General features: G+C 36.2%; 1 protein-coding gene across 3 annotated transcripts in view; it reads right to left on the bottom strand.

Moving 5' to 3' along the window:
- MAN1A2 (mannosidase alpha class 1A member 2) overlaps positions 1–18,929 on the bottom strand; it is a 219,503-nt gene that overhangs the window by 38,471 nt on the left and 162,103 nt on the right. For 2 of the 3 annotated variants that reach the window (XR_009008394.1, XR_009008393.1), the window contains exon 13: positions 317–453. Coding sequence is in view for 1 of the 3 variants with exons in the window: in XM_007169316.2 (XP_007169378.1) it covers positions 10,712–10,844 (133 nt within the window). In the remaining 2 variants the exon portion in view is untranslated. Of the gene's footprint in view, positions 1–316; positions 454–9,260; positions 10,845–18,929 lie in introns of those variants that run through there. The other variant, XM_007169316.2, reaches the window with a different exon arrangement.

The following is an 18,929-nucleotide window of genomic DNA, read 5'->3' as shown; positions in this document are numbered from 1 at the left end:
GAAGTCAGGGAAGGGTCTGTAAAAGTTTCATTGCGTGAGAACACAAAAAAATGAGTAGAATTTTGATAGAAGTGGATAAAGGCCTTTCAGGTGGGAAGAGCAGGGCTTTAAAGCTAAAATTTCTAGAGGAATTTACAAAGAATGTCAATAAAAATATCCATCCATCCATCCATCTTCTACTTATTCCTGGAATGGCAAATGGCAGAGTGAGGAGCAAATCTCTTTCCCCAAAAGGAATAACATAGACAAACTTCCTAGAAATTGAGCAAAGGCATACAACAAATCAAGAAGCACTTATTCAAGAAAAATTACTGACCTTTGGGTAAGTAAGAACAGTGTGTCTGCATTATTTCAGCCTAGGGCTGCTCCCATGTCCTTCCAGCTCCATCAGCATGGCAGTTCTCCCAGGCAGGACAAACTGGAGTGGAGCGAGTGCAGGAAAATTCCATTCTCCTGGGCATTGTTAGAAATAGCAATCTCAGTGGCAAAAGAACTGGAAAGATCAATGCAGCTAGCCTGAGGTTTTGGCTCTGGTTGGGACAAGCAACAGTTGGCAGACTGACCAGAAATTTAACAGGGAGATAGGTCCATGGAATGACACAAACATGGTGCACCTTGCCACATGTCCCTGGTGGTTTGGAAGGCTGCAAGCAAGAGCAAGGAAGAATATATATTCAGGGGAGACTAGAGAGAGCCCTAGCTATCTGTATCATTCCTGGCTGAATGTGAGGCCTTGGACCCAGGCAGTTATCACCAGTGAGGGCCCAAGGTAAAGTAAAAGCTACATGAACTTGTAAGATGCACACAGTTTGAATGTGTTCCACAACCTACACACAGATCCACTGGCAAAGGGTGGAAGCCCTTACTGGCTAAAGATGTTTGAGCACAACTTCTGACAAATCACTGGCTGATCACTAAGCTATGCTGACACAGGGCTTACTCCTAGGAAGATGTATTTAAAAATATAAATAAGATTTAAAACATACAACACTAAGCAGAGATATCAGTGGTCATACACCCCAGGAAAGGTGATCTCTATAGAATTAGTCCAGGGAAATCACTAAACAAAAAAACAGAAAAATGGCAGTAGCAACAATCACCACCTCCCTGGGTGGAGGAGATCAGATCAGAATCCAGAGTTGCTACAACATTACCTAAAATGTCCAGTTTTCAATTTAAAAAAATATAAGATATGCAAAGAAACAGGAGAGTGACCTATTTTCAGGGGAAAAAAAGTAGCTAATAAATACTGACTGTTGTCCGTGACCTCCATACACTAGATGCCAGTAGCACCATCCCCCCAACCCCCACAGGGCATGACAATCAAACATGTCTTCAGACATTGGGGGATGCAAGGCAAAATTATCCCTTTATTGAGAACCACTGCTCTAAAGCAACAGTCATCAACATAATGTGGTATTGGCATAAGGAAAGACATAGATCAAGGAACAAAATTAAGAATACAGAAATAAAACCTTAAGTTTATGATCAATTGATATTTTGCAAATGTGCCAAAGCAATTTGATAGGGAAGGGACAGCCTTTTCAACAAATATCAATAGCACTGGGATAATTAGATACCTACATGCAAAAATGACTTTAGACATTTATCATACATGAGAAATTAATTCAAAATGAATCATACACCTAAATGTAAGAGCTAAAACTATAAAACTTTTAGAAGAAAACATAGGTCTAAAGTCTTTGTGACCTTGGATTAGGCAAAAAAAGGAAAATCCATAAAAGAAAACATTGTTAAATTACACTTTATCAAAATCAGAGTATTTTGCACTCAAAATAGAGCATTAAAAAATATTGTAAGACGACAAACCCACAATCTTAGAGAAAAGAAATACAGAATATATAAAGAACTCTTACAACTCAATAAGAGAGTCCACTTTTTTTAAACGGGCAAAATATTTGAATAGACATTTTACCAATGACATATGCACAGCTAATAGCATAGACTCAACATCATCAGTCATTAGGGAAATGCAGATGAAAGCCGTATTCAGATACAACTTCACAACCACTAGAATGGCTATAGAAAAGACAGTAACAAATGTTGGTGGGGATGTGGAGAAACTGGTACTCTCACCCTTGTACGTTGCTGGTGCGTATGTAAAAACAGTCACTTTGAAAGACAGTATGGAAACTTCTTTAAAAGTTACACATAACTTTGCCATATTATCCAGCATTTCCAACCCCTAGGTAGGTCCATACACAAGAGAAATGAAAACATATGTCAACACAAAGACTTGTATGAAAGGTTCATAACAGCGTTGTTCAAAATAGCCAAAAAGTGGAAACCAAAATGTCTATTAAGTGATGAATGGATAAACAAACTATGGTATATCCATAGAAATGAAATATTTTCAGCAATAAAAAGGAACATACTCTTGATACTTGCTACAGCACAGATACAGCTTGGAAACCTATGTTAGGTTAAAGAAGCCAGATGCAAAAGACTGTATACATAGGATGCCATTTATATGAAATGTCCAGAAAAGACAAATCTATAAGACGAAAGGCAGATTAGTGGTTGCCAAGGGCTGGGACAGGAACAGAAACCATCTGCCAATGGGCATGCAGGATCTTTGTGGATTGTGGGAGGGTTGTGTAGCTCTATAAGCTTACTAAACATCACTGATATTCCCACTTACAATGGGAAAGTTTTATTTTATGTGAATCATACCTCAATAAAGTTAATTTTAAAAAGCAAATGGCAAAAAATAATTCTCTTATATCCTTGCCAAAGAAAGATAATTGCTGTTAACTTTCAGTGTATTTATTTGTTGGTGTTGTGTATGTGTTTTAACAAAAAGTAACTTCTACTGTACAGTTTTTAAACTGATTAGTTCATATATATTAATATATTTTGCATGTCACTAATAATAACAAAATTGCATGAGACACTTCATAAAATCATGAATGATGAAACTGCAAAACCACTTTAGAGATCATCTAATGCCTTCACTTTATGCCCTTTTGTTTCAATTTCCTTACGTATAAGACAAGGAGGTAGAACAACATAGTTTTCTTGGTTCTTTACTGCCTTTCCCCTCTTTATTAATTCTTTTCTATTTCTTTTGGAATTTTTACTCCAATCTGCTGCTAATGAAAATAATTTAAAAACAGCAACTATTTGCTGTTTGTGAGCTTATTTCAGTCCAGGTACATGGATTTTTTCTTATTCTCCTAAAAAATCGGTATTATCTTCCTTTTACAGACAAAAAATTAAGATTTTCTTCGGGTTAAGAAATTGAAATTTTCTTGAGGGAAGGAGAGAATGGAGAATTATTGCTTAATGGTTACAGAGATTGTTTGCAGTGATGAAAAAGTTTTGGAAATAGATAGTGGTGATGGTTGCACAACATTGTTAATGTAATTATTAATGCCACTGGGTTGTACACAAATATGGTTAAAATAGCAAATTTTAAGTTATATTTTATCACAAAAAAAAAATTTAAGAAATTTGTTAGGTCAGCTAACAAGGTACAGTCTCTCACCATCTGAACCCACAATCTTTTTTTTTTTTTTTTTACAGCCTTTCTGAGAAACAATTGGCATAACATGATGTAAATTGAAGGTGTATATGATTTGATATATGTATGTATTGTACAATGATTACAATAAGGTTAGTTAACACATTCATCAACCTCACATACATTTTTTGGAGTGTGTATGGTGAGAACATTTAATACCTACTCTCTTAGCAACTTTCTAGTATACGATAGTGTTAACTATAGCCATCATGCTGCACATTACATCCCTAGAACTTATCTTACAAATGGAAATTTGTACCCTTTGACCAACATCTCCCCATCTTCCCCACCCACCAGCCCCTGGCAATCACCAATCTACTGTTTCTATGAACCCATACTCTTAACATGATTGCTATTTGCATGTTGACAGTGTTTTGTAACCCAATAAAATAATGACGAAAATTTCAGATAACTGGCAGACAGAGGCCCAGATTTTATCACATTATAGTCACTCAGAGATCTTATTCTTTTATCCAGCCTGTTTTAGTTGCTTCTGAAAAGATAAGTCCATAATTAATTTTGATACATCTATAATTTAAATTTCCTAGTTTAAAATTTTGATCAAGTTAAAATCTACTGTGCCAGGAAGAAGTAGACCTCAGTGATGTAAATTGGTTGTTATTTTGGGCTTTACTACTACCCTATTTGACGCTCCACGGGTACAGAGTGTTAAATATCCTGTGCTTTACAGTATCAATAGATTAAACCACTATCTATAGTTTAGCTGATCCTATTCCTCAAGCCCCTTAGGCCTATTTTTGCTCAAGAATCACTTAAGAATTCTTAGGGTCAGGTCAGATTTTAATGTGACAGAATGAGATCCAGTGATTAAGCCAATTTTTAAAAAATATTTATTTACTTATTATTTATTTGGTTGTACCGGGTCTTATTTGCGGCACTCAGGCTCCTTAGTTGCAGCATGCGAACTCTTAATTGCGGCATGCACGTGGGATCTAGTTCCCTGACCAGGGATCGAACCTGGGTCCCCTGCATTGGGAGTGCGGAGTCCTATCCACTGTGCTACCAGGGAAGTCCCAAGGCAATTTTTAAGCTTGATGGTCTCAGAGGTTGGACTAGACTAGGTCTTAGAGATAACAGGCACAGTCATACTATAAGATTGCCGCACAGGCATATAGTTTGTCTTCTTAAAATCAGATGGCATGAAAATTACCCTTTAAGTAATCTCTTCATCTTTCTATAACATCAAGGAATGTGAAGATTAGCTGAACCAAAAGAAATACTCTCTGAATGTGGGAGACTGAAGATTACCAGTTACTGTAAAAGCCAAAGTTGTTCTGAAAATAGGAAGATTGAACTGTATTGTCATCCTGGGTACAAATGAAGGCTAAACAGACTTTTCACTTAAAGAACATCTTTATTTAATCTTTCATATACAATATTACCTTTAATTTATAAAAATTACATATGGAGGACATAACTGGAAATCAGTTTAGGAGCGGCCAGTGGGTACCGATTTAGGAGGTTATACTTGCCCCTCTTATTAGTTTAGGGAAAAATTATACCACTGAATTTGAGACCGGTAAGATTGAGGAACGGCATTTCAACTTCCAAATCCAGTATTAAAATTGGGGATGCTTTATTCAGTTAATCCAAACAGAAACTGATTTCTAAGTTTTCTAAAAAATAACTTTTCCCAAGAAGAGCTGAGCTTATCTCCATGGAGTTTTCTGGTATGCAATTTGCAGTAGAATTCTATAGCATTCAAATCGTTTAAAATCCTCTGCATATTAACATGTATGTATGTGGGTGTGTTTGGGTACTCACACTTAACGTTCACACTGAGCTGAAGCCATCTGTATAGTACGCTGGACCTAGAAAGGTAGCTCATTTATAACGTGTGCTCCCCTATCACTCTGAGTACAGGCTTCCCCTCCTCTAGAATTTCCAAATACAGTGAAATATTTGATAAACTTCTTCGTGAAAAAGCTATTCTCAGGATGATTGGTGCACTGCAACATACATACATACATACTAGCAATATGGTGTCGTGTAATTTCATGAGTTCTGCTGTGCTCAAAGTTTAAAATGGATTAGTTGTTAAACAGTTAAAAGGCTAAGGCTGAGGATGCTTTAATTTAAATATGATGCACACTGACATTCGGAAATAATGCTATTGACTTGAAAGAATTTGAGGCAAGTGCAAGAAGAGGAAGGGGAACTCTTCTTTTGGATGCATCTTTTCTCTGCACTCCTCAGATTTAGGCTGTTGTAGAGGTAATAAGGGCAGTACCTTTCTGCACTCTAAAAAAGTAATAGTGGTTGCCAAATGGCAACTGAGGCACATAACCCATTTTTCCTGTTGCTTAAAATTTTTCCAAGAGATTGGTTTCTTTAGCACAACGGTCAGAAATTCTATCATATTCTTGTCATAGGGCTCTACGAGTATTCAAGTGGAGGAATTTTTGCAGCTCCAGCAATCCACAGTCGTTGGTCCAAAGGTCAATGAGCAGGCAGAACTTGGAGCAAATATACTATTTTGACACCACAGAGACCCTTCCTTTTACACAGAGACTCTGGAAATGTGGCATTAAATGACAAGGCAAGGATAAGGGCTGACAGCATACCCCATGAACAAAAAAATGTCTCTTTCAAGATAGTTGTACCATATTGAAACCTGAACAGACTCCAGTAGAGTATAGCTGTTTTCAAGACAACAAAATATATAGCTTTAGGTTACACAAATACATACAATCGTACATACACACATCTTTTTTTTTGCTTTAAAAATGAATTCTGTACTCAAAACACAGATAAAAGATGCATATCAAAGATTATAGGGTCTTATACAAATGTAAATTGGGATCAAGGGTTAACAACTATGATCCATGGGCCAAGTCTAGCCCTCCATGTTTTTGTAAATAAAGTTTTATTGGAACACAGACACATCCCTTCCTTTATATATTGTCTATACTTGTTTTCACAGTTCAACAGCAGAACTGAGTAGTAAAGACAGAGACCGCACGGCTCATAAAGCCTAAAATATTTATCATCTAGCCCTCTGGAGGAAGCTTGCTGATCCATTAGACATCACCAAGAGTGTGATCTGAATGAGCTGAAGGAACAGAAAATCATCTTCACCAATGTTCCTGAACCCAGTAAGTGCATTAAAATACCTCCAGATCATATTTGGTTCCTCAAATATTCTGCTTAGAATTTGTGCAGCCAAAACGCGTTAACAACCGTGTTTGTTAATTAGCAGACAGAGACAGTATTAAAAATCTCTGCGTACAACTGTATTTATGTATGTATCTACGTAAAGAGTGGATAAGATATGAGATAGCCAATTTGAGGGTAAGGAAACCTAAAGAAAAATAAGAACTCAAGATACCGTTACTAGGAACTGTTATTAGCGACTCAGAAATATTTCAGTATATTTTTCTGTATATTTAACATCATGGGACCATTACTAGGAACCGCAGCAGAGCATGAACAATTCACAACTGCAAATTTTACCCATGAATTAGGTGATAAAATTTTTGAATATAAAATAACCAGCATTTCTATAAAACATTAACTTTTAATTATGTAATTAAAGTGATAATAGCAAAATAAGAATGTTTTTATTTCTAAAGTAGGTATTTTAGTTAAAGTTGCATCAGAAATCAAGCATTTCTTTGACATTTTCCAAGAGACTTTAGTTATTAACTACAATTATAGCTGTTAGTATTATATAGTAACACATTGTTTAAAATATATTATAAACCATTTCTTTCCTTATTTAATTTAAATGAAATACAAAATTAAGGATTTTGTAACATGAATCATACTGGAAAACACTTCAAATGGTATGAACAACTCTTATACAGTAAATGCCACTGGAATCACAAAATGTTCTAATACTTGAAAGTGCCTAGCACAACGCTTGGCACATATTAGGTACCCTGTGTTTATTCACTCACGCTCTCATTCACTCACTCATTCATTCAAAGAAATCCAGGCCTAAGGAGAAACTCCATGATGAGAATGGCAAGCACAACCTTTTAGCAACAAATTTGTAGTTTTGACAAAGACTTTGGCAATGGAGAATGGAGATGAGAAGTTAATGATCAAATTTTAAACTGCTTGGTTAAAATCTACCAAGTGAAGCCCTGGGTTGTCCTAGAGGACATCATAGAGAATCAGGGTCAACATTCCACAGAAGGAATATATTCCTTCAATATCCAGGTTTTGCTTTTACATATAAACATCTGCTCAAAGACAAGAATAAGTTGGTGTCAGAGAGACATAAAGCAGCACATCTGTGCAACCCACGAGAAAGTAAGAACCCTGTGACTGGGTACTTACTTTTCTGCACCAAGACTTCTTTTTGATTGGGACCACATTCTCTTGGTTTTAACAACTTTATACTGGTTTGAACCAAAAAGTATGATCCTAAAATTCTAAAAGAAAAATAAATATAGAAGGTAGAGGGGGTGTTCAGCATCTCTATTCTTTTTTCTCATATACCAAATGATCTATCTACTCTGCACATCTGTGCCAAAGGCACGAAATAATGTGTCTGCTTTTGAGGAGGCACCTGGAAAGGAGCATTTCTGGGCTCTCTGCAGAAGGTCTTATAAATGTAATGAGTATTTAACCTGAGTAATAAGGTCTACAAAATGCAAAGGACTGTAAAGGGACAGAACAAAGTAAAGTATGTTCTTGGAAACTAAGCAGAATATGGGATACTATGGAATAAGGATGGATCTTGGAGAAAGTAATTTTTTTAATCTATAACAAAAATAAAACATGACACTGGCAAGTCATTTGTAGCTGACTTAAATTTAATTGCCTTTGGTATTCAGAGAAGAAAAAACAACAAAAAAAGGAAGCATACTCATAAGCTCTAGTCTTCTCACAAGGAAGGTAGGGAGATGATGAAGAAGACTCTTCCTTTGTCCCCCTCCAGCTTTTTGCTTGTACCAGAACTGGCCATGCCTGTACACTTCTCTGCCTTTTCCCGAGCTCCACTCATCCGAGAAACACAGAGCACTTGGGGCGGGGGTTCTGTCTTCTCATTCCTTGAGCAGTTCTTGGGGAACCAAGAAGGCCCCTTGACTCAGCATTCTTCTAAACGAAGTGAGGGAGGGTTCACTGCCATCTCTACAGCTGTTCTGGGTCTTTTGCCAAGTCAAGTTTTTCATTCTTTTTAGTGACTCATAAGTGGGCTTCTGCTATTTTTAGGAGGAAAGCTAACATTTTTTGAGAACCAAATACTTTCCCCTTTCTCTTCTAAAGTTGGTCATCTACACTTTTCATTTAAAAATTTTAATTTTTCAACTAGTAAAAGGTATTATAGTCTCAAAATATGTACTAAAATTTAACTCTCCTAAAGATTTAAATAATCAACTGGCTCTACATCCTTACTTTCTATGTATACTGAAAATCTTGAGGTGGTTACCATTTATGGGTCGTTTGCTGAACTGTGAGGACTGCTTGACTATGTGTGATATAAGATGATCACCCTTAAAAAATATTTAATTATATTAATTTATTAAATCTTTTTCCAATTTAAATCTACCACATGCTAATAAAAGAGTAAACAAAATAAGAAAATAAGGCTTCAGAACTCTAAGGTGGGCTTCCTGCACACTGTTTCATGAAATCTTCAAATTCAGAGTAAATACTAGACTAATAATACTACTCCCAACTATTACTGTCAATGGAAGCTGTCTGTATTAAAGGTAAGGAAGAAAAAGTGTCTTGCACTGTGACATAAATTCAAGGGACAGAAAATTTATTAAGTCTTAGATATTTATCTTACAGTTTTTGATAAAATTTAAGTTATTCCCCTCCCAATGTAGAGAAATCATAATTTCTTTAAAAAGAAATATCATTGCAAAATCTTTTGATGGTAAGAGAAAGCCCCTTAGATATATCCCATGTTTAGCGTAATATAATTAATTATACCACATTTAATCACTAAAAATTATTTTGAAGCTATTCTGATTAATTCTTTGAATTTCTGTAAATACCCTTGGAGAAAAAAAAGTTGAATTTATTTTTTACATAAAATATTTGTGAAAAGCTCCCTCATCTAATGGGATAATAAAGGATCCCCTGTCCCAAAAATACTTAAGGAAGTTTCACTATATTTTGTTTTTGATTTAGTAAATTGTAAAAGTAATTTGCCTCATCAAGGTAAATTCAGAGCTGCATGACAGTATAGTGAATTTTGCCAAGCCACATAAAGAGAGTTGTAAATCGAGGGATTCTACTAAGTTTATAATGAGGTTAAAGTAGATAAAATTTACTTGGTAGATTTGCTGCTTTGGAAAAATAATCTCCTACCAACAAAACCAAGGCTTTCTCTTAGAACAGGTTTCAAGGCAACAAACTGCGGCATTTTCCCCACTTTTTGTCATGCTACCAACACTAGACCAAACAACATGCACAAAATCCCAAACCCAGGCTCGTAAGTAGTGGTTATGATAAACAGCAGTTTCAATGATTCCATATGGAGACAAAGACTTGAAGAGTATTCTTTGTGAGACCATGCCTCCAGAGAAAACAAATTTAACCAAGGAATTTCAATGGAATAGATAGACTGAGATTTGAAATGGTTGCCAGTCTGGTCATCTAATACAAAACTTGAAAATTCAGACAGGGATAGGTATTCTGTTTCCTTTTTGACTCTTCTTGCTGCTGATGCAGTTACACTGTTCTTTTGTTCTTATTTATTTTAATTCATTCCATTATTAAAAATGGAGAAAAAAGGGATAAACAATGTGTAAATATTTTGACTTGAGAGCTGCTCCACTTTGGGAGGAAACAAATATATAATTGGTTCCAAAGGCCATCTCCAACTCCTGCAAGGTGCTCCACATTCTTGGCTTATTCTCAGGAAATCTAGCCTCCAGATTCCAGAACTCTAAAAGCAATAAGTAGTAACAGGCATACTTTCTCATGTGACCATCTCATTAAGAATCAAAGCACATCAGGTCTCTGTCCTACACACACCAGAATATGTTTTGGTCAGGTATAAAATGGAATCATTTCAAAGTTGAAATATCTACAAGTTGAAAAGTCTTGCGGGGAATAGTCACGTTTCACCCTGCCATGCTGACTTAAGAGGTCCAGGTTTTCAAAAGGCCCCTCTCCAGACTAATTTCTGTAGTGGTCCATGTAAACAAAACACAGGTGAGAATGGTCTTTCTGGAGCTGCTTTCATCGAACAGCAGGATTTCTTGAAAGTGTGGTGTTGGCTAAATGTAACACAGGCAGAGGGTGAGCCTCTGTATTAAATACCCAGTGGTCTAAAGGTAAAAGGTCATCACTGGAGAACAGAAGATACAAGTATCTGAAAATAAAAGGGGAAAATGAGTTTCAATTAGAATTCAACAAGAAGATCAAGTGATCTCAGTTATAATGGCAGAGGACACCCATGACCTATTTTGAGCAGCTTTGATGAAAAACACACCAGAAAATGAACCTCATCCATTCAAATGATTAGAAACACAAAATATTCCAGAAGAGTGCATAAGAAAATCCAGTAAGATGAACAACTAGACCTCTGAAATAAGGCAGTTAAAAAGCAAATCCCATATACCTGCCTGAAACACATAAAACAACAAACTGTAAAATGGCATAAAACAAACCAATTCAGAATTTTTTAGAGACCTTCTTTTAAAAATCAGATATAATATCAATCATATGTTTTGGCAGCTTAGAGACCTCACAGTATAACTAGAAATAAATTAATCTATATTTATTAATAAACACTGAAGGAACAAGTAAAGCACATTATTTGGACACAGCAAGGACTTTCACATACTCCTAACACATTAGTTTTTGCAGTTCTTGGAGAAGATACTGCAAACTTAAAGATTTCAGAAACATTATGGATTTACAGGAGGTTTAATAATTAGTCTCTCTTAATAGGTAATAGCACTGTTTTTTCGTGTTTTTTTGGCTGCATTGGGTCTTTGTTGCTGTGCACGGGCTTTCTCTGGTTGTGGCGAGCGGGGGCTACTCTTTGTTGGGGTGTGTGGGCTTCTCATTGCAGTGGCTTCTCTTTTTGTGGAGCACAGGCTCTAGGTGTGCGGGCTTCAGTAGTTGCAGCACGCGTGCTCAGTAGTTGCAGCGCATGGGCTCTAGGGCATGCGGGCTCCAGTAGTTGTGGCTTGTGGGCTCTAGAGCGCAGGCTCAGTTGCTCTGTAGCATATGGGATCTCCCCGGGCCAGGGCTCGAACCCATGTCCCCCGCATTGGCAGGCAAATTCTTAACCACTGAGCCACCAGAGAAGTCCAATAGGTAATAGCATTGTTTATATGAAGGCATATGTTTATACCTTTCCATAAACACTGCAGGCCACAGTGGTAACTTAGAAATTAAAAATGATAGTCTACAAAATGATTCTTACCATTATAGGTAAGAATATTATATACTATAATTGGGCAAATTCTAATCTGAATTCTATTAGGGGGTCATCAAAGTAAGCCTAAAGAAACAGCTATACAGAGTCAGGAAATCTGGGTTCTAACTCTTGATCTTAGCAATGGCTGGGCCTTACTAGGCTTTGGTGAAGAATCCCTTTACAATATTTTAGCTAAACTTATTTTATTTTAAAAATAGGCATATTAATATCTTTTCTGCTTACTGTTATAGTTCTGGATGACAGAGTAAAAACACAGCACTGGGGTAAAGGAGGGTTGCTTATCAACTTTATAACTGGTAAAGCTGGAATGGAGAGTGACAGTGCTTCTAATTTCACTTTGATCCTAGACCTTGAGCTCTGCTTGACTGATTTATTCACCAGGTTACAGGCAAAGAAGCTAGCACTGAAAAAAGACTTGGATGGACATAGCAAGAGACTCTGCTGGGTCAGCTTACTGTATGGAGATCAGAAGCACAAGCTCTTTGTGTTCTGGGCACAAATATGACCAGGAGAGCTATGTTGTGTGCAGTTCCCTGTCTCTTGGTTAAATGTGGGCTAATGTATCAGGCTCACTCTAATCTCATCACTACTTGGGAGAGGAGTAAGTAAAGGAATAGAGAGAAAATGCAGTTTCCTGCAAAATGATTCCTTTCCATTGGGGATGGTATAGAAGTACCTCACATAAACACAACAAGTTATAAAAATCAATAAGATAGTGATTGTGTTAGTTTTAGATAACAGAAAGTGGTATTATTATTTTTAAACAATCATTTAAAAAATAATCTTAATACTACTGTAGTGGGTTGAACAGTCCCCACGCCCCCCAATTCATGTCCATCTGGAGCCTCAGAATGTGACTTTATTTGGAAATAGGGTCTTTGGGGATATAATTAGTCAAAGATCTCAAGAGGAAATCATCCTGGATTTAGGATGGGCCCTAAATCCAATGACTTCTACCTTTACAAGAGAAAGGAGAGAGAGATTTGGACCCAGAGACATATAGGGACGAACGTCATGTGAAGGCAGAGGCGAAGACTGAAGTTAAGCTCCCACCATCCAAGGAACACCTTCAGAAGAAAATGATTTCGGACTTCTGGCCTCCAGAGCTGTGAGAGAATAGAATTTCTGTAATGCCACCAAGTTTGTGGTAATTTGTTATGGCAGCCCTAGGAAACTAATACAACTTCCATGTCTACCCTCCTTAGGACACCTCTGGACCTTAAGTAGGGGTTTGGAATAAAACTAACTACTTCTTGAAGAGTCAAATAATCCCTAGAGAGCAGAGGCTAGACTATAGATATACAGATATATTTTAAAATTTATAACGAAATAAATGTTTAAAAGTACAGTAATATAGCTAAACAATTCATGTCAAGGACATGGTACACTACTACTGACTTAAATTTAAGATTTTTAGCTTGGATTTTAAAAATAGAACAATTGGAGAAGTGTGATCTTTGCTGTGAAAGTTGAGGAAAGTCTAATCTAAATTAGTTATCAGACTACTAGATGTTTTTTCCTCTAATAAGGATTTTTAAAAACTATAGTTCAAAGTTAGAGATAATAGATGACAAATGGCATTGACAAAGGCCTGTAAGTATATAAAAAGGTGCTATTTAGTACTTCAGTTTTACTGGATGTCTTGCTGACTTTTTAGAGCTATTTTTAAATGCTGCTCACATACATCTCTTTTATCTTTCTCTTATCTACAAAGACAAGACATTCAGAGGAGGTGATGGTTACAGAAGTCATCTCAACATAAGTGTTGGCGGTAACCACCAAATAGGAAGGTTTTACAGAAAGAACAGTCAACAAAATCTGAGGAGAAACATTTAAGTGTCTATGGAGAAATGGTAAGGCTAAAAGAACCAACTACCAAGCTAATATGTTCTTTACTTAATCCTTTATGTTTATCAAATGAGCTTTGCCGACTTGTCTATTCTTTTTCATAACTAGCAGTGGCAATGTCCAGGGTATTATGGATAGATGTTACAATGCTAAAGGTTTGCATTAGGGACTGCAAGTAACTCATAATAAAACCTCAGATTGTTTGAAAAATAATTTACTTAAACCTTCCATTTAATTTATACTCCTAATGTTTAAATAATGTCTTAGAACAGACTGGTTAGAAATCAAATTAAAGACACTCAGTGGAAATTATATTCTAAAAGATGATATATTAAAATATACAATTATTAACCTCTCCAAAAGATCTGCCCCTCTCTGCCTTTCCCCACATCTTTCCTCAAATCTTAAAGTTGTTTTTTGGCGGGAAAGGGTGGGGAAGAAAAAATATTGAAACAAATGTGGGTGTATTGTGGATTCAAATGCATTTTTTAAAAGATAAACTGAAGGAGGCAGAACATTTCTGGTATGCTTCAATGGTTTAGGCTTTGTCGTGAAACATAAGGGGGCTGGGGAAAATTCATCTTCCTCTGCCTTTAGGGGTCAAATAATTTAGGATGACTTTCTTATAGGATAGAGGATACCTAAACTATCAATACATAAACAGTTGGGGTTATCTCACATAACAAAAAGCCCAGAGGTAGATGGTAACAAAGGTTGGTTAATTCAGCGGTAAAACACTGTCAGATCTCTGGGTTTTTAAAGATTAATGAAAAAATATTAAATTTTTCCTGGTGCCAAAAGACCTTATCCCTTTTTCCCTATTCTTAGGTCACTGCCTTGAGAAAACTTCTGTCCCTTTGATATGTATGTAAAATCTTTTTAAAAGCTTCGTAAACCTCTTGCCAGCTTTACAATCCAGGAATGTTTTTCTTAAAAGGCCTGGGAGCCATGCCTTTGAAATATAAACATCAAGGAAGATAGCACCCCAATCTCTCTGTCACTGTGGGAGGTTAGCTTAGGTACCTTTCTCCAAGCTCTGATTACCCCTTTGTCATAAATACAGAAGTATTACTTTTCCACTGGATAAAGGCAATGAACACAGATGGCCACCCCAATCACCATGTGAATTTAGAATGTACTATGTATAGCAAATGGTGTTGTCAAGAAAGTACCCCTGATCCCTAAACTACGTGGGGGTTAATTCGAGTACAATATCCCCGGGTCCTCTGTATTCCTAGTTCCTCCACATCCATGGATTCAACCAACCTCGGACTGCGTACTACTGTAGTACTGGATTGGCCAAAAAGGTTGTTCGGATTTTTCCATAATATGGCTCTAGGAGTGCTTAGTTGTCTTTAACTTCATTCAAAACAATTTTGTTAGATTGTATTGTGACAGCTGTCATATCCGCGTGCATTTAAAAAAAAAAACATCAAAATTGGTGAATTTTGTGTAGCCATTTTTATACTGAAGATTGAAGAAAAAAGCAACGTTTTCGGCATATGCTTTATTATTTCAAGAAAGGTAAAAACGCAACTGAAATGCAGTAAAAGATTTGTGCAGTGTATGGAGAAGGTGCTGTGACGGATCAAACATGTCAAAAACGGTTTGTGAAGTTTCATGTTGGAAATTTCTTGCTGGATGATGCTCCACAGTCGGGTGGACCAGTTGAAGTTGATAACAATCAAATCGAGACGTTAATTGAGATATAACAATCAACGTTACACCACGCGGAAGATAGCCAACATACTCAAAATAGCCAAATCAAGTGTTGAAAATCATTTACACCAGCTTGGTTATGTTAATCACTTTGACGTCTGGGTTCCACGTAAGTTAAGCAAAAAAAAACTTCTTGACCACATTTCCACATTTGATTCTCTACTTAAACGTCACGAAAATGTTCCGTTTTTAAAACAAATTGTGATGGATGATGAAAAGTGGATACTGTACAGTAATGTGGAATGGAAGAGATCATGGGGCAAATGAAGTGAACCACCACCAACCACACCAAAGGCCAGCCTTCATCCAAAGAAGGTGATGTTGTGTATATGGTGGGATTGGAAGGGAGCTCTATTATGAGCTCCTTCCGGAAAACCAAATGGTTAATTCCAACAAGTACTGCTCCCAATTAGACCAACTAAAAGCAGCACTTGATGAAAAGCATCCAGAATTAGTCTACAGAAAACGCATAATCTTCCATCATGATAACCCAAAACTGCATATTTCTTTGATGACCAGGCAAAAACTGTTACAGCTTGGCTGGGAAGTTCTGATTCATCCATCATATTCACCAGACATTGCACCTTCCAATGTCCATTTATTTTGGTCTTTACAAATTCTCTTAATGAAAAAAATTTCAATTCCCTGGAAGACTGTAAAAGGCACCTCGAATAGTTCTTTGCTCAAAAAAAGATTAAAAGTTTTGGGAAGATGGAATTATGAAGCTGCCTGAAAAATGGCAGAAGGTAGTAGAACAAAACAGTGAATACGTTGTTCAATAAAGTTCTTGGTGAAAATGAAAACTGTCTTTTATTTTTACTTAAAAACCAAAAGAACTTTTTGGCCAAACCAATATTTACTATTGATAAATATCCACGTATAAGTGAACTCATGCAGTTCAAACCTGTGTTGCTCAAGAGTCAACTGCAGGGCTTCCCTGGTGGCACAGTGCTTAAGAATCCGCTTGCCAATGCAGGGGACACAGGTTCAAGCCCTGGTCCGGGAAGATCCCACATGCTGCAGAACAACTAAGCCCGTGTGCCACAACTACTGAGCCTGTTCTCTAGAGCCCGCGAGCCATAACTACTGAAGCCTATGCACCTAGAGCCCATGCTCCGCAACAAGCCACCACAATGAGTAGCCCACGCACTGCAGTGAAGAGTAGCCCCTGTTCGCCGCAACTAGAGAAAGCCCGCATGCAGCAACAAAGACCCAACACAGCCAAAAATAAAGAAATAAAAAATAAAGAAAGAAAGAAAAGAAAAAAAAAAAGAGTCAACTGTACTTTTACAGAAGGATAAATTATCATTTATCTTCAGAACATGTATGTAACTGATGTATCTGCCTGGTTATATAGAAAGGTAAGATTTCTTTCTGTCTTTGCAATCTGCCTGTGATGGAAACTGGTTTAATGCTTATTCAACAATAAAAATGTTTTCTTTCTCTGCTACATTTGTAAAGGCAGGAGATTTTATTTCTAATTTTTTCCCCAGTAATCAGACTCTCCATGACTTTCTTGACTTTCTCCTCAGAATTTTAAGATGCTCCATGCATTTTATCTCCACACAAAAAGTCCAAACTCCAGAAATTAAAGAGACATATCTTCAGGTGTGGGTAAATTCTGACATTCTAATAGGTGTGTAGTGGTATCGCATTGTAGCTTTAATTTATGCTAATGATGTTGAGCACTTTTTCATGAGCTTATTTGTCATCCTTCCTTCTTCTCTGAAGATATGTGACGTGTCTGTTAACTCTTTTGCCTGGTTTTAAACTGGTTGCATATTATCTTATTCTTGAGTTTTGAGAATTTATTATATAACCTAGAAACAAGTCTTTTATCAGATATACACTTTGTAAAGATTCCAGTCTGTGACTTGACTTTTCATCATTTTACTTCATTTCCTTCCAAATGTCTTTCAAAGAGCTTTTTTTTTTAATGTTTATTTATTTATTTATTTCCTTATTAGTCATCCATTTTATACACATCAGTGTATACATGTCAATCCCAATCTCCCAATTCATCACACCACCACCACCCCCCACCACTTTCCCCCCTTGGTGTCCATACGTTTGTTCCAAAGAGCTTATGTTTTTAAATTTTAGACCAATTGATCAATTTGTTCTTTTAGGGATTATGCTTGGTATAATATCTAAGAAATCTTTGCCTAGCCAAAGGTCACAAGGATTTTCTCCTATGTTTTCTATTAAAAGTTGTATATTTTTAGGTTTTAAATTTAGGTCTATAATCCGTTTTTGAGTTGATTTTTGTATATGCATACAGAAATCCAATTATTGTAGCACCTTTTGTTGAAAAGCCTATCTTTTCTCATTGCATCTCTTTGTACCTTTGTCAAAAATCAATTCCCCCCCATTTTTTTATATATTTGGCTATCAATTATTATTATCTATTACACCAATACCACAGTGTTTTGATTATGATAGCTTTATAATAAGTCTTGAAATCACATAGTATTAGGCTTTCAACTTTGTTCTTTTTCAAACTTGTTTTGGTTTTTCCAGGTTCTTTGCATTCTCATATGAAATTTAGAAAGAGCTTATTAATTTCTACCCAAAAAGCATCCAGGGGTTTTGACCGGGATTGCGTAACTATAGAACAATTGAGGGAGAATTAACAATACTGAATTCTCAGAACCATAAACAAAGTGAGTCTCTCCATTTATTTAGGTCTTTAATTTCTCTCAGCAATGATTTTTACTTTTCAGTGTACAGGTCTTTTATGCGTTTTGGCAAGATTTATCCCTAAATATTTCAATATTTATAAGTGGCAATTTTTTCAGTTTCAATTTCTGATAGCTCACTGCTAGTAAATACAATTGACTCTAATATATTAATCTTCTATCTGTAACCCTGCTAAATTCAATTAGTTCTAGTAACTTTTTGAGAAACTCCATAGGATTTTCATAGAGAACAATTATCCTCTACAACAACAAAAAAAGGTAGCTTACTTCTTTCTTTCTAATCTGGATGTCTTTTATTTCTTTTTCTTGTCTGGCTGCACTGGAGAACCTCCAATACAAGGCTAAATAGAAGTGAAGTGAACAGACATCCGTGTCTTGTTTCTGACCTTAGAGGAACTTAGGAGGATTTTAGTTTTTCAGTATGATGCTAGATATATGTTCTTCATATACGGCCTTTTTCAGGTTAAGGAAGTTCCTTTCCGTTTTTTGTTTGCTAAGAGTTTTACCAGGAATGGATGTTGGATTTTGTCAAATGATTTTTGTGTCTATTGAGGTGATCATATGGTTTTTCTTTTACAGTTCACTGATTGATTTTTCCAATGTTAAATCAAGCCTCCATACATGGAATAAACCCATTTGGGTCATGATGTATTAACTAATATGTTGTAGATCTGATTTGTAAAAAATCTTGTTTAGCTATTTTATAGTTATGTTCAGAGGGATATTAGTCTTGTTTCCAATG

This window comes from Balaenoptera acutorostrata, chromosome 1 (assembly GCF_949987535.1).
Source record: "Balaenoptera acutorostrata chromosome 1, mBalAcu1.1, whole genome shotgun sequence".
In the NCBI taxonomy this organism is placed as follows: domain Eukaryota; kingdom Metazoa; phylum Chordata; class Mammalia; order Artiodactyla; family Balaenopteridae; genus Balaenoptera; species Balaenoptera acutorostrata.
Note: the sequence above shows the minus strand (reverse complement) of the source record. Positions and strands in the feature narration are given on the sequence as shown.